The sequence below is a fragment of the Aythya marila genome (genome assembly GCF_965140915.1).
Source record: "Aythya marila genome assembly, chromosome: 2".
In the NCBI taxonomy this organism is placed as follows: Eukaryota; Metazoa; Chordata; class Aves; order Anseriformes; family Anatidae; genus Aythya; species Aythya marila.
This window is the reverse complement of record NC_139043.1, coordinates 9784706-9800140: the sequence shown is the minus strand read 5'-3', so window position 1 is coordinate 9800140 and position 15435 is coordinate 9784706. Positions and strand designations below refer to the sequence as shown.

The 15435-nt window shown below is 35.9% G+C and overlaps 1 protein-coding gene across 1 annotated transcript in view; it reads left to right on the top strand.

Annotated features, from left to right (window-relative positions):
- The window catches only part of PTPRN2 (protein tyrosine phosphatase receptor type N2), a 654334-nt gene that overhangs the window by 603868 nt on the left and 35031 nt on the right, over positions 1-15435 (top strand). The window contains exon 17 of the mRNA XM_082755144.1: positions 4209-4286. Within this exon, the coding sequence (XP_082611270.1) occupies positions 4209-4286 (78 nt within the window). The remainder of the gene's footprint in view (positions 1-4208; positions 4287-15435) is intronic.

The window sequence follows — 15435 nt, the reverse complement described above, 5'->3', positions numbered from 1 at the left end:
ATTCCATTAGGGGTTTTAAAAGAAGGATTTAAAAATTGTTTTAAATTTTAATTCAAACATGAAAATGAGGACTGGTCTACCTTTTTAGTTTTAATGCTGAAATGTGATTACAAAGTTCACCAGTATCTGCTGGATACAATTTGTTTTACAACTTTTTTTTTTTTTTTTTTTTTTTTTTTTACTTTTACTTTTATAGATTATCTATACTCTTTAGAGTGCATTAATTAGATACGTGAAAGTAGATTTTATTGGCATGATAAACACATTGAATCTGGAAACTACTCAGTACCTTGAATCCATACAAATTCTTAAGGCATTAATTAATCAGAGTTCAGCTTTCTTTCCATCGTGTTTAGTCTCCACTGGATCTCGTTCTGCTCTCATATGATTTAGGAATATTTCAGCCAGACACAGAAGATTTAGATCAAGGCAAATACAGTGTAACTGGGAGCATTTTTCTCTGTGGCAAGTAAGGATTGGACAAGCTGATGGGGAAGGTAAAGGGCAGGAATAAATCGATGGATCATTTATGTGAGAGTCCAAAATAGTCATTGATACTCAATGCTTACAATGACACAAAACTGCTTAACAAGAATCTATATGTACCAGGATTTTCTCCCAGTATGTATTGATATTGCTGTATTTCATCAGCATTATCAGTGAAATCATGCAGTGCTAGGAAGTCTATGTAAAAACTCACAAAAATTCAGGAGTCTTCAGGGAAACCATGCAAAAATAAAGCAACTGGATATTAGAGCTCTTGTAAGAAAAAATAGGGTAGTTTTGGTCTGTGGTCTGGTATTAATTTAACAAAGTTGCAACTAATTGTGATAGTGTTCTTCCCATATTTTCCTACCTTAAGATACAGCTATAATTACAAAGAAAAAAAATTACTATAGAAAAATACAAGTTTTTATTAGTTATTTTTAGTTGTTTTGTTTGTTTGTTTGTTTGTTTTTATATTAGATACTAACATATCTAATAGTTAGGGACTGTTTTCTGTGGTATTTCTTTTCCAACAATGAACATGAATGCTCATCCTGTTTGTTTCCATCTTTGACAGTGGCAAAATGACCAAAAATGACCACCAAAATGACCACAGTTAATTGCATGATCAGTTGCAGTAATCCTTGATCCCTTTTTCCCCTTAATACAATATTAAGGAAACCTAGATTGAACCATTATCACCAGGCTTGCCTTCGTTGTATCACTGCAGAAAATGAGAATTCATCCATAATAAAACTGAAGTAATAATTGCACCTTTTTTTCTTGCCAAAAATGGCTGTTCTGCCCAGTTCTAATGTTACTCATGTGAATTTTTTTCTTTGATAAAAAGCACATAATAAAACATAAAGGGAAAAATCTTGTTATTTTTAAGCAATTGCTAGTAGGATGATTTCTGAAGAATTTTCCTAAGTCAAATATTAACAAACAGTTGATTTTTGTTTTAATAATACTTGGTGGTATGGAGCCTGGTGTTCTCTATTCTTCTTGGAGAATATATTTTTTGCTTTATTTTGGTGAAGTGAGAGATCTCAGGGATTCTTGAAAGAAGGTAATGACTACTGACATAAAAAAGCTTTTTACTTGATCCTTGATTAGTTAGTTTAAAACCCATTACTGACTTTATTTCTTTATTCAAACTTTTGTTAACTTTGATAGATTAAGATGCTGTTGGTGTTCTTGGTGACCTTGAGAGAATAGAAAAGAACATAACAAAAACATTGAAGAACTGTCCTTCGCTGTCGCCTGCTCATGTTAATTTGAATGTGACCAGAGTAGTGATTTTTTACATTTTTCTCAAAATACTCAGCCTTAAAACAGTACATATAATAGAAAATTGATGAAACCAGGAATTTCATTTAATTAGTTTAATCTTTGCTCTTACTGTTGTTTAGTTAAAGATCATTTAATAGTGTGATAGGGCTTTCTGCTGCCTTCTATTTGCTCCAAGCAAGAAGAGTTTCTGCTCATGATTGTTTTCTGCACAACACAATGTGCTTGGAATGTAATAATTGTAGTTGTCTTTTGAATTATTGTTAAACTGCTGATACACTTCACTACTCTGTGCTTATTGTAATGTTTGCCACGTTCCAACAGCACCTTTGTGACAGAGGTTGATTAATGCTGAAATGCCAAGATTGTCCTATTCCTGATTTATCAGCTGAATGTTGAGAAGTATTTCTTCCATGACAGCGCTATTTGCATCATCCTTGATTTCTTCTGCCTTTGTTTTCTGGCATGTATATATACAAAAGAATTTATTTTAAGGAGAAATTCAAAGTAAACTATTATTTTTATAAAGTTGGGTGTATTCACTGTTGGTTGTTTCCAAGTCAGGCTCTTGAGCTCACGAATAGTGAGGTGATGTCATTTTCATGTACATGCAGCTTACAGCAGTTTCTATGGGGAGTTTTAAGTCCTTCTCAGTGCAGATCACTTTTTCTAAGCTAAGATTTTTAGTTACAGTGCAGGAAAACATTTAAGCAGATGATTAAATCCTATGGATCTCTGTGGGATTCAAAACAAAACAACAGAAATTATTTCATCCATCATAGAGCAAAATAAATTTTAAGCCTGACTTTGCTTAATCGCATTTGTTGTTGCTTTCAGTGTTTAGTTTGGTGCCTCAATTCTGAAAGGAAACAAGCAAAACAAAACAAAACAAAGAAAAAAAAAAAAAATTGCCCATTTTGAAATAGTTCCTAAGTTTTTTCTGCTAATACTGCTTTCTGAAGAAAGTTACTTTTTGACTTTTTTCCTAGTGTCAAAATACCTGCAGTAGTAAATGTCCTGCTATCAAATTGCTTTTGTCAAAAGGCAAGGTTGAAATTTGTTTTGAGCAGTTGCTTGTTGTGAAGAGTTGTTTGCTGATCAGAGGAGCATCTTAATGAAGCTCAGAATAAAATGATGGTATTATAGACACTATGGTCAAGGTTTCTGATAACCATGGTGAATTAGAAGTGTAAGCTTTTATTCCAAATGGCTTCAAGTGACTTCATTTTACCTGTGTTGTGTTGTCATGGAGAATTTTAATATTAAGTCTGGTTTAATTATACATCAGAAAATTAGAATCATAAAAGGGTTTTCTTCCTTTTTGCAACATTCATCATATTGTTGTTCTGTTAGAATAACTTACATCTGTTCTTTATGGTTCTTCCCTCTTTTAATTATGAGGTGCCTTCTTTTACACTGACATGTACCATCACTGAAAATTTTGATAGGCTATGAATAAATTCAGTAGATTCCTGATAATGCAAATGTGACTCACATTCATTCTTATTCAGATCTTTATTTATAGAAGAAAATCATGTATTGAAACAAATTTTGCCTTCAGCTACATGGGTATAAGTTAACTCTCGCTGTTGTCAGTGTCACTGAGTCACAACCACACATTTGGGAGCTGAACCAGGTCTTTTTTCTTTATGTTCAAAGTTTTGTATTGCCCAGTTCAGGTTTAGAATGAGTTTGTTTGTTTTTTAATCCCATCAGCAGATCTTCTTTTTCAGCAGAATGGTTCCTATGATTTAGAACCAAGAAAGCCACCCATCACTTCAAAAACATTCATTGTAACACACTAATCCTATTTACTCTTGATGGCTTTGTTTCTTAGATTCTTTATTTTTTCTGCTCAGTGAATTTTCTGCTCCTTGAATTAAATGCTATAATTAAGGCCTTTAAGCAGAACTTCCTCTGTTGAGGCCAAATCCATGCATTTAGACAACTCAGCTAACCAGAAAAAGCCAGAAACTGAATTTGTTCCCCATTTTTGCTTTTTCTGAGTTACATGTGCCCTTGACTGGCACGGTGGAAATGGAGAACATATTTAGTTGTATGGAGCATTCTTAACAGTCAGTGTAGAAAAATGTTTCATATGGCTCCTAGGTTGCTATGAAACCACGAGTACTGATCTCAAATAAATGCCTTTGTCAACCACCATGAATGATCTTACGCTGCACACTGAAGACATAGGCTGTTGCTCATCATGTGTGCTGATATTCATGTGGTAGCATCAGTCTTTTGTGGAAAAAGGTCTCCTCTGAGTTTATAAATAGAAATAAAATTCTTTGCTTGCCAATGAAGGATGGAGGGGCAAAACAGTCCTTCAGGAAGTCACTTGTTAGTACCCTGGCATACTTTCTGTCTCTAACACAGCAAGGGATTTTCCTTCAAACAAATCCAGTCTGTGTTCTCTTTCCTTATTTCAGATGGACCATGACCCCCGAAACCCAGCATATATTGCCACCCAGGGCCCTCTCCCTGCTACTGTTGCTGACTTCTGGCAGGTAAGTTAAACATCTCCTTGAGAACTGAGATTAGTTTATAAGCCATGTGTTTTTCTGTGCTTCTCAAAACATAACTAATGTAAAATCTGTTGTGCTTGAGTCTCAGAATTTGAAAAAAACTTTGATGAAAAGTCTTCCTAAAGTTTAGTATTTGGATATTATATTTTATGTATGTAACAAGCCCTGTCAAAGAAGAGTTGATCTGGAAAATATATAGAAAAAACTCAGGGTAAAGTATTCATATTTTAGTGCCAAACTTAAGGCCAGAGTCCATAATTAAACTGTTGCCAAGAACTGGATGATTTTAGAGGCTCTGACCTTCTTAAGGGCATAGTCAGAATTCATTGTCATTCTCCGGATCAAAAAGGACCCAGCACAGTTTGCTGTGGATTTTTGCATGAAAATCTACTTCTCACATGCTTTGGTTCCCCAAAATGCTTAATTTTTTACACATTTTCCCTACCACATAAAGTTAAGTGTTGAGTTAAAATCCTGCTGCATAAAGTTAAGTAGATCCACAAATTTTTGCAAGGCTAAAAACACTCATTACCAATGCGCAAATATGGGCTTACTTTGCTCGCAGTCGTTTTATGTGCTCGTTCAGCTCTCGGATTTGAACATACACACAGGACCAGGCTAGGTGTGTGCCTACATAACAGGCTGTCTGTTTGCATGATGGGTATCTGCATTCAGTATTCCTTTGTAAGTGTAAAAGTCTGCCTGGAAGCTTATGAAAGCTGTTTATGGAGGAAGTGTTGCAGCTAACTAGGGCTTATTAACAACACAAGCATATGTTTTTATTTTCTGTTTTGCATTATGAATTTAGAAACTTTTGTTCTGAAGATAGAGAATATCTGAGGAAAAATTTTAGGAAAGCTGTTGTATTTTAGGAGCTTGCATTCAGTTGAAATCATCGTATTTTGTCATCTGCATCACTTGGTCTGTGATTTTAAACTATCGCCTGAGCCCTGTTAAAGACAACTTTATATGCTCTTCATAGCACAATTTCCTACCATTTCTCTGATAAATTTTCAAAAAGTTTGTTTGATTTTGGGTGTCTAGATATTTAAATGCTCAATCTGAGATATTTTGGGCCTTGTTTTTAGAAGTGCAGAGCAAATGCATTCTGCTTGAAGTAAGTTGAGCAGTTGTTCCAGCCTAAATTTTCAAGTAACTTGTGATTTTTGTCTTAAATATTTGGCAATTAGACACAGTTGAGAAGACTTTTTTTTATTCCCTTGCTGAGTGCATTCCTTATATCAGGCATGCTACCTGAAAATATATTTTTTAAGTTAAACATACAAAATCAAATACCATGTTAGCTATCCTGTAATAGCAGATTTTAAATTGTATATTTTTTCATATTTGTATATTTTTACCTCTAGCTTTTACATCCTTACATGTTGAAAAATTATACATTATCATTTTTAAAGGAAGCATTTAAAGAACAAACTTTTATGAGCATTGCTGCCAACACAGAAATCAGAATTAATCATCCCACCATAGTATGAAGAATATATTTTATTCTTCTACCATTCTAAATTGAACAGTTAGGCAACATATTTGCAGAGAGAGTGACTAGAAATGAAAAGTTATTTCTTCGTTCTGTGACCCAAGCTGTTTCTATCCAACTCCATTGTCAAAAGTCTCTCTCAACTTCTGTTCTTCATGCCATTTGTTACTTGAATTTCTTCGTTTTCTTTCACTTTCTTTTTGTTCTCCTTAGCTATTTCTCATCCCAGTAAAAATCTCTCCATCGGCACCAGGTCTGCTGCTTCATGGACACTATTTGGCAATATCAGCTGCTTCCCAAGTGTGGCTATGTGTCCACTCTTCATGTGATATACTTGATATGTGATATTTTACTGGTTCTTCTATTGGTTTCCATTCAAGCGTATTTGTTACATTTATTTTGATGATGTTTGTCACTTCAAAATAACAAGCTTCCTATGTCAGATTCAACCATGACCCACTTTTCTTTGGTTGTTTTTTTTTTTAAACTTCCTGCAGATCACATGTCAATATGCTGGTTCAGTTGTTATGGTTAATGTCCAGATGCAGGAACAAAGTTTATATCCATTTTTCACCAAACAGTAGCTATTTAAGATAAAGAAAGGCAAACCTGAACTTGCTAAGGAGAATAGGGTATTAACTCCTTTCGAGGCAGAATTCTTTGATGTTCACTTGAATACAGTTTTCTGTAGTTTATACACATTGTGGTACTGCCACCAGGGATTGTTTGAATTCAATTATTCATTCCTGAAACATCTTCTCAGTGGTTCTCCTCCCTCTCCCTCCTCCACTCAGAACCAGCTGATACTGAGCTGTGCTTCTTTCTTCCCCGTCTGTATGCTCAGTGAAGTATTTATCCTACTGATAGTAACAACAGTGACCGATTCCAGAGCAGAGACCTGGGATTAATCTGCTGCTCCTTGTCTAAAGGCATAATGTCATGCTTTAGCAATTCCAACAGAGACTCTTGGAGTGTGGCGTACCCTTTGCCAATATTTACTAGATCTATTGCTTTCTCTTTTTGTAGCCTTAGATCCTAGTTGCATGGTGGGCACCATCCAGTCAATTTTTCCTTGTCTGTAAGGCTACCCCAGCAAGAAACAGGTATAATTGTTTCCACTCCTGTAAGCAAATCAAGCTGTTTTCTCTAAAACACTTGTCTACAAAGTATTTGTTTAGCATGAAAGCGTAAATGTAAAACAACTTTCCTGGCATTTACAGCACAGCTGATATCCATCACAAAATCTGAACTGCTCCTGATCTGTCCTGACTATCTAGTTTTCATGCTAAATTCCAGACACACAGTTTCTAAATGCAGTTTGTCTTAAATTTGCATTGGATTCTTCCACCCATCAGTCATGCTATATTATACTTTGTGGGTTTTACTTTGGACCAATTTTTTGTTGGTCTGATGGACCAAAGGCATGTTGGCAGGGGGTAAGGCTATGGATACTTCTGGATCTCTTTTTCCAATGTATTTGCATGCAAAAGGAACCCAGTTCCTGAGCTCCAACACTGTTCAGCAGTGCCTGCTCTTCTTCATGTCTATGTTTTCTGCATGATCATGTGGTCACATTCATTATCTCTATTTAAGACCGAACAGATTATTTAGTTTTGGATAGTCTTTTTTCCTGTTTTTATTGGCAGGCCCATCTACAACCAGTTATGTTGATCCAGTGCCCAGTATTTTTGTGCAAGTGCTGTTAGACACTCAGTAATCAATCTCCCATTTACTACTTTCACGTTGCCGGGATCTGAATGAAGATAGTGTCTTCTCTGTCTTCCAGGCAAAAATCTTTCCTAAATCATTGCTGATGCTTTACCCAAGCTCATCCTGTTTAGCATTCTTACTCCTGATGAACAGATCCATACCTAGTACCCCTGTGGGACAGGAGAGGGACCAGTTTCAGTCTTCTCACTAGTGATCACTTCTTGAAAGATTATGTCCTTTTTGGTAATGTGAGGAAGAACAGCAGGTATTGTTCTTCAGTCCCATCTCACTTAGGCCATTAGAGCTGGTGATTAGATTCAACATTTTCTGTACATTTCTGTTCATTTGGGTTTTAATGTTAGTCTGAGAAGGATTAGCTTGCTGGAATTTTTTCTTTCAAAGATGCAGTCTCTGAGCTGGAGATAGTCCAAATTCTTGTACATAGATCATTTTCAAACAGTTTTCAAACCAACTTTATTTATGTTGTAAAAAATAATAGTGCTAAAGAAAAAGACATGGGTCTTAGTGTGGCTTTTACAATGCTTTAAGGCCATTTCCAGGCATCAGACTTGCACAGTTGTCTGCCCCTCTGTTCCAGTTCTCTTCTCCAACCCTTTATATCTTTGCCATAGCTCTTATCAGCCAGCAAGCCCGAAGTTAGTTCCAACTTTTCTGGTTTACCTTTTTCTTTGAAAACTTTCTCGCCTGCAGCAGATGTGTTGTCAGTCACCTCATTGATCTGTTTTGCCACAGGGCTTCCTAATCTGTCTGGTTACTCTGTGTTTGCGGCTCAAGCAGAGATTTCATCTCTGACTGCATGTCATCTCTTAGACTGCTCTGGAAATTTTCCAGCCACTACTTTAATTAATTTTGAAAGGCCTCCAGCTGATTTAGGTCTTCTTTTAATTTCATCTGGTCTTGTTTTCATCTCTTTTTACCAATTACTATTTGTGAGAGATACTTCCTTCATTGATTCTATTTTGGTTCAGTGGGAATTCCACCTCACAGTTCCCTTTCTTGAAAACTGGATGCCTCTTCTCACATGGTATTAATCCATTTTTACCTGAGTGGTTAAACAATTTGCCAGGTCTGTGTGTTGTTTTCTTCTCAGCTGGAAAGAGAATTCATCATCAGGACAGGGTTTTGCTTTGATGTAGTTCCATTTTATTTACAAAAAAAAGTATGGAGTTTTATTTCCTTGAACAGAGACAGAATCAAATAACAGGCAATGAATTCTTTTTTTTTTTTTTTCTTCTTTCACAGACCTCTTTCACCCAGTATTTTACCCCCAACTTCTCTTTCAGCTTTTTTTCTACCATGATCACAATGTTAGGTTGTCGAGCTGTGCTGGTGATTTCTTTATTCCTTTTACATATGTTTTTTTTTCTGCTTATCTTGATTAATCATCTTGCCTTGATTAATGCCTCTCTCTCTGCATTAAGCATATCAGTTTCTAGAAAAACTCATGGGCCCACATGCTTCACATTTGTCTTGTTTTTGATGATAACTTCTGTAATTTCAGTTATCAAGCTCCATAAAAGAGCTTGCTTGTTTCTTGCATTTATCTTGAATGAAAGGTGATGATTTTGTCCAGCAGCTTCAGTGAGATTTCACTGAGCTCTTTCACATAACACTATTAAAATTCAACATCTCTTTGAACATAATTCAAAAGAAAGAGGACGCAGAACATTTCTGATCTATAACAAGTTTTCGCAGCAGGAGTTCCATGTTGTGAATAATTCTGGAGGCATAAAATTTTATTATTTTCCATATGTGCTGGGTTATAATTCCATGAAGTATTTGACATGAAGTACATGCCTTAACTTTTAAAGCATTCTAAGAAGACTAGGGATGATAATATGCAAGAAACTGTTCCTTGGAGTTAGAATATTTAGAGCCAACTGTCCTTACACGAAAGAAATGTTCTTAATTATGCCAGTTTTATAAATTGCATATCTGTTAAAGTTCATTGTCTGAAAATGGAGGTTTCTTTAGGAGTCCATAAGCTTTTCCCGCTGGAAAATACAGTCTTATTCTCCCTTTAGAACTGGTAGTACCCACATTATGCTTTGCTTTTATTAATCATCTACCCTTCAGCCTTTTATTAAACATTTGCCCTTCCTCTTCTTGGAGGGAAGCGCAGTTTCACTACTTTTTTTTTTTTTTTTTAATTTTACCACAGTAGGTGAAATAGAGGGAGGGATGAAGCAGTTCCTGCCAAGTGGCCTCGTAATTTCCCTGGAAAATCAAATCAAGTATGATATATATTTACATAAGTATTTGTTGTCTTTCTGTGATTTCCTGTGTTCATGACCAACATAATTAACAAAGTATATGAACATCGTATGACTTCTATGGAAGGAACAGAGAAATACAATTCTCCTTATTTGACAGAGAAACAAAAGGGTTCAAAGGACCTACAACAATGAGCCATCGGATTAAATGCAGTCAACAATTATAATTTGGACTAGGAAATCCCCAGCCCTTTTACCTGAAAAGATCTGTAGCTCAGGCCAGATAGTTCTCCCAATGCCTTAATCCCCCTGGAGGGTCCCAGTCTGACTGGAGTCTTGGAGCAGGTACCACACATGAACAGTGCTGAATCCATTACAGCACCCGGAGGACAGACTGCAGGTGTTGACCCTTTGAACTTAGGATGCTCTTCCAGGATATGAAAAAGAGCTTCATCTGACATGTTTTGAATCAAATACATGATTTTCATTACCCCATCTTTCCTTCACTACTCACCAATACATGAAATATTCTTGAAATTGAGATCTTTGCTCTTCTTGTTAAAGACACACTATTGCCAACTGCAGCAGAGGTTTGTGCTGTTGTGACTGGGGCCTCCAGCTGGGCATGGTGAGACCTCATCTCTGCTCCTTTGATTATTTTCTATTTTTATTGCAAGACTATTAAATGTAAATTGCAGAAAGAGTCCCAGGAGTAAAGACCAAAGCCCTGATCTGAGCCATGGAATTCCATTGCCATTTAATTTTCATTGCCCCCTATTCTGCTTTTCTAAATCTAAAACTATTTTATACTATTTTTTTCTATCCATATTCAATATATTGTCAGAGTCAGTTCAAAATTTGTCTGTCGTTTTACTCCCAGATCACACCAGCATGTAAAGAACCCAATTCCTGAATTTCAGACTTGAGGACTTGATAAATGTTTGCATGTCTGTTTGGCACCATTTGCTTTTCTCTTCCAATTTTGCAATTCAGAAAAACAAATACAAAATACTGACAGTTGATTGTTTCCTGTGTTAAAAAAGATTAGTCATCAGTGATCTCCAAAGGCAAATCCCCATGGACAAAAGACCATGTGGCTGTAGCTGAATGAGTCTCCTTGCAAAATTGGTGTTCCAAGCCCATGGGTTGAGTAAGAGCAACTGTACCAAACTCTGCTCTGATTGCTGGTTTCTGTGTTCCCAGTTCAGCATGTTTTGTGAATGCTGAAATTAATTTTCAGACTAGATTATTTTTCTCCATTTTGTTCATCTGTGCAGAACACAACACTTTCAAGCAGTCTTGATTCCCAAGTTTTATTTTCCTTGCCTGGAACAGGACTTCCTGCATGTCTAATCAGTTTTCACCTTCAGAAAGAAAAGCAGATGAAAAGAGAAACAGAGCAATTCAATGTGTAAAATATGCATATTTTAATTTAATAAAAGAAAAACAGCAAGGGAGAGAGAGGCACAGAACAGTAGCCCCTAGAGCTCTAGTAACTTATCAAGCCATGTGAAATAAATATTGCATTAGGAATTCCATAGGCGTTCTGTGTAGGAGTGTGCATTTACCATGCTCACTTCTAATTAAGGCTTAGGTCAGAGAAGGTAATTAGAAGTGGTCCTTTTAAAAATACCCCTTTAATTTTGGAGTTCCACCTCTCCAATACTAAAGTGAAAAGCTAATTTATGGAAGTTTTGGTGAGACTGTCCCCTTTTAATGTGGTTTTGTCAGCACTGCAATACTAAACAGAGTATTTAAATTATTTAATAATAAGGCTTGAGTTATCCATCTACTGAGAAGAATAAGAGCAGTTCATGTCTCTCAGAGACAGCAGAAGGTACAGCAACACATGCAGTCATCTTGAGTCTGCCTTCCTCATTGACTTCCAAAGAAGGGTTGCTGCAGCAGCAGGAGCATAATGCATGCAGCCAGCCTGACTGCCACCTGCTTATATATGATCTTCTCTGAAGTCATCACTGCTGCAGTGTGGCTGCTCCTGGCCAGACTGAGGAAAGCTCTGAGTCATAGCTCCTGAATTCAACTTCAACATGGAGTACTGTTTTCACGCGGCGTATGGAATGATTTCCATTCACTTCATGTTTTAAAATGTCCTTTTAACTGTAATTTCTAATTAAACATAAAACGTATAGCTAATTTTTAAAACTATGGATTTTCTTGGTCCTCTGGCACACCTGTGACTCTGCAAACGGACACTGATTTTGGCAGATTTGACCCATTTCACATCAAAAGGCTAAGCTATCGTCAACCAAAATATTTTGCAAAAAGCTTGTTTTGCAAGCAAACAAAATTCTAAATCCCAAAAAATATTTTTTTAAGTTAAAAGCTCCCCTCTTTTCTTTTAAACTAATTAAAATGTTGAGGTTTATTTTTAAAATATTCCAGAAAATACCATTTTCTGACTGTCTCAATACAACATTTTCTATTTCCAGTGGAGAACTTGAAAGAAATTAGAGTTGAGATGTGTAATAGGATGTGTACAATCTGATCCTGTAAGTGGTAATACCTTACTTGTTGCAGTTTTAGGAATTGTTTTTATTTTTGTTGATTTTTGATCACCATTAGGAATTAGAATTTGTTTGTTTGTTTTCCGCTTTTCCAAACAGTTACATTTACCAACTATTTGGGAAACTTAAAAGACAGAGAAGGTAGATTCTTCAGTTTACTGGAGATCTCTTTCAGAATGCAGCTGGTGTGATTAGCCTGTTATTTTTAGTGAACAGGCTGGATTTAACCGATTTTCCTAGTTATTTTCTACTTTTAAATCATCACATTTTAGAAACTTCTCCACCAGTCCCTGTCAAAAGAACAGCATCTGATTGGAACACATATCTTATCATTTCCCTATCACTAAAACAAAGAAGAAAATGGCTGAAAAGGGGTTTTGGGGTGGATCCGTAATTATAAAAAGAAGTTTCAAAATGATCAAGTGTCTGACAAAAATAAGAGGATTCATATCAACTATTTTATTTACAAGCTAGTAAACAACAGAATTTGTAAATATGCATACAAGCTTTCAAAAATGCTTGTTTTATAGGATTTGTGGCAGTTGTAGCACTGATTCTGTTTGTGCCTTTATTTTTTTCCTTATTTGAAAAAGCAGTTCTGTGCTCCTTTACAAGTAATTCATACTAAATTTAATTCTTCCCAATGCAGAAGTCCTTTGTATGGGACTGGCATGCTCGATAGCCACAGCAGGAGGTCTCTCCATGTGGTGGGTTTCATCAACAGGGAATCCTGCGGATGTCAAATGCACTGCTCATCTTTGGGTTGCAGGATTCAGCCTTTAATTTGCAGTAAATGGAAAGGGATGGTGTTATTCTTGTCTAAGGAATGTTTTGAGAATGATGCATACAGCAGAACCTCATTAAAGATAATTAACATGGCATATAGGCTGAAGGTAGACATGTCACACAATTATACAGTTTTCCCTTTTCCACAAAGCATGCACTGCAGAGCTCTATAGTTAGCTCTTATGCGTAACTCAGACTTTATCACTTTCATTCAGAAGATTCCATTCCACGTTGTTTTCCTCCAAGTATTGCCATAAATTACAAACATGAAGCTGCCTATGCAAAGTGATCTAGAGAAGTTTAGTTTTATATGGTTATTTGCCTAACAGTAGTTAACGCTTAGAGCCTAAGGCTTAATTTTGATAGGCTCTACACAAATACCTAAAAAGAAAAGCCTCTGCCCAGAGGACCTTACTTTCTATTTAATTTAGTATCATATACAATAGCTTACTTTCAATTGTGGAAGCATATAAAGTTCAGAATTATGTGAATTATTGTGAAATTGTGTCTGAACCTCCTTTTTTCTTCTCTGAGCCCAGACAAAATGTCACTTTGGTAACCAAAGGCACTTCCCCAGAAGCTGTACTGGTGCTGTACAGACTGAGGCTGTGCTACCTGCTCCTCCAGTACAGGGACGCACTGGCTGGGGCCACCTCCTAGCACACAGCCCTTTCTGCACACTGGGCACAGCAGAGTGTTGGGTGTTGGGACCTGAAGTGCCTGAACTCATCACTAAGTTAAAGATGGGGTGATGAACTGGCCACAGTATAAAACTGTGAGCTGCCTCTAACTTACCCCTCTTCTGCTTTATTTGGCTAGAAATACAGATAACATCCCCATGGTCTAATACTTAAATTATTAAGGAAACAAATAAGAGTGGTAGTCCTCAAGTCGCAGCCTGTGAGTCTTAGTAAAGATCCCATCTCAATGGTAAGCACACAAGATGCGATGACAATTGCTTGTAACAGGGGTGATGCCACTACATTGTATTGCCTTCTTGATTTAGTAGATTTGACTTCTACATTTTCGCGCTATGACCTAAAAGAAATATTATACCCCGGAGTAACTTTGAAATTGTTTGTTTAAATTAACTTTCATTTGGATTTATGCTTAATGAAATCTTCAGAGATGCAGACAGCCCCTCTCTAATGAAATGCTGTATCTTTGAACCAATGAACAGGGCTGCCAAACTGTAAGGATTCCTCTCTAAACGAGTGGGCTTTTATAATGTTACACTTGGGTGGCACAAGCAGAGTGCTAGATGATTAGTTTATGGTCTAGATCATTGTATTTTTATTACACTCATAAAAACTGTGTTTCTCCTCATTTTCGTAATGGCTTCAATGAGCTTCTATACCTTCTAGAGGCACATTAAATCGTTATGTGATGAAAGTACTGATTTAGTGGGGCTAGTTTTAAAGTAAGATACATGTTTTGAATTCTGATCTTAGTCTGATTGCTAACTAAAAAAGGTGAAACTATGATAGAATGAATGAAAACCAATTCATCTTCCTTACATACAAAGAAGGTTGCCAGCTGCGGTCTAAAACACATGCAAAGACAAAAAAAGATACAAATGATAAATCTGCATCTGTCTGAAAAAATAAATTATCTATCAATTTATAGCATTTTTTGGTGTTTTTGCAGTATTGTCAGTTTTTTAACAGGAGGATGAGCGGATTACAGATAGTTTGATTTGAAAAATCTTTTCAAGGGAAAAAAAAAGAAAAAAAGAAGTTTTTTTCTATTCCTTATATCCAACTACAATTTCTTTCCTCAGTTCTATCTATATAAATTATAAATAGCCCTATTCTATGCAAACCCTAGATTAATTTCTCTAAATAATTCTAAGCTGTTTTTAAAAGTTATTTCAATTATGTTACAAAATGGAAAAGAAAAGAAAAAAAAGGCAAAGAAAAATGCTATTTGTTTCTATATATGCAAGCTATTCTTAAAAGAGAAGACAACATCATTATCCATGAATAGGAAACCTTTTATTTGATATGTAATTAAAAAAAATAATCCTTGAATTGAATGTATCATCTCATCTTTGCACAGTTTAGACAAAGGCCTTTTTTGTTTACAAAATTTACATGTCAATACAGTTGCTTATAAATATTTCTGTGAAATAAACATAACCCTTCACAAAAAGAGTAGTTTATTCTTCATTCAGTAATTTTATATGCTAGCAAAAAGACAATGAAAGTTGTATGCAAATATAACATCAATGTACAGCATAATAATAACAGTTTTTAGTCATTATGCTGTTTGGTATTAATTCATAGGAGCCTTTTTGTTCAGCCATGGGCTGTGTTTGGAAGGGAGATGCACCAGACCAGAGTATCTCTGCTTGTTCTGCTGTTTGTGTGAGGCATCCGCAG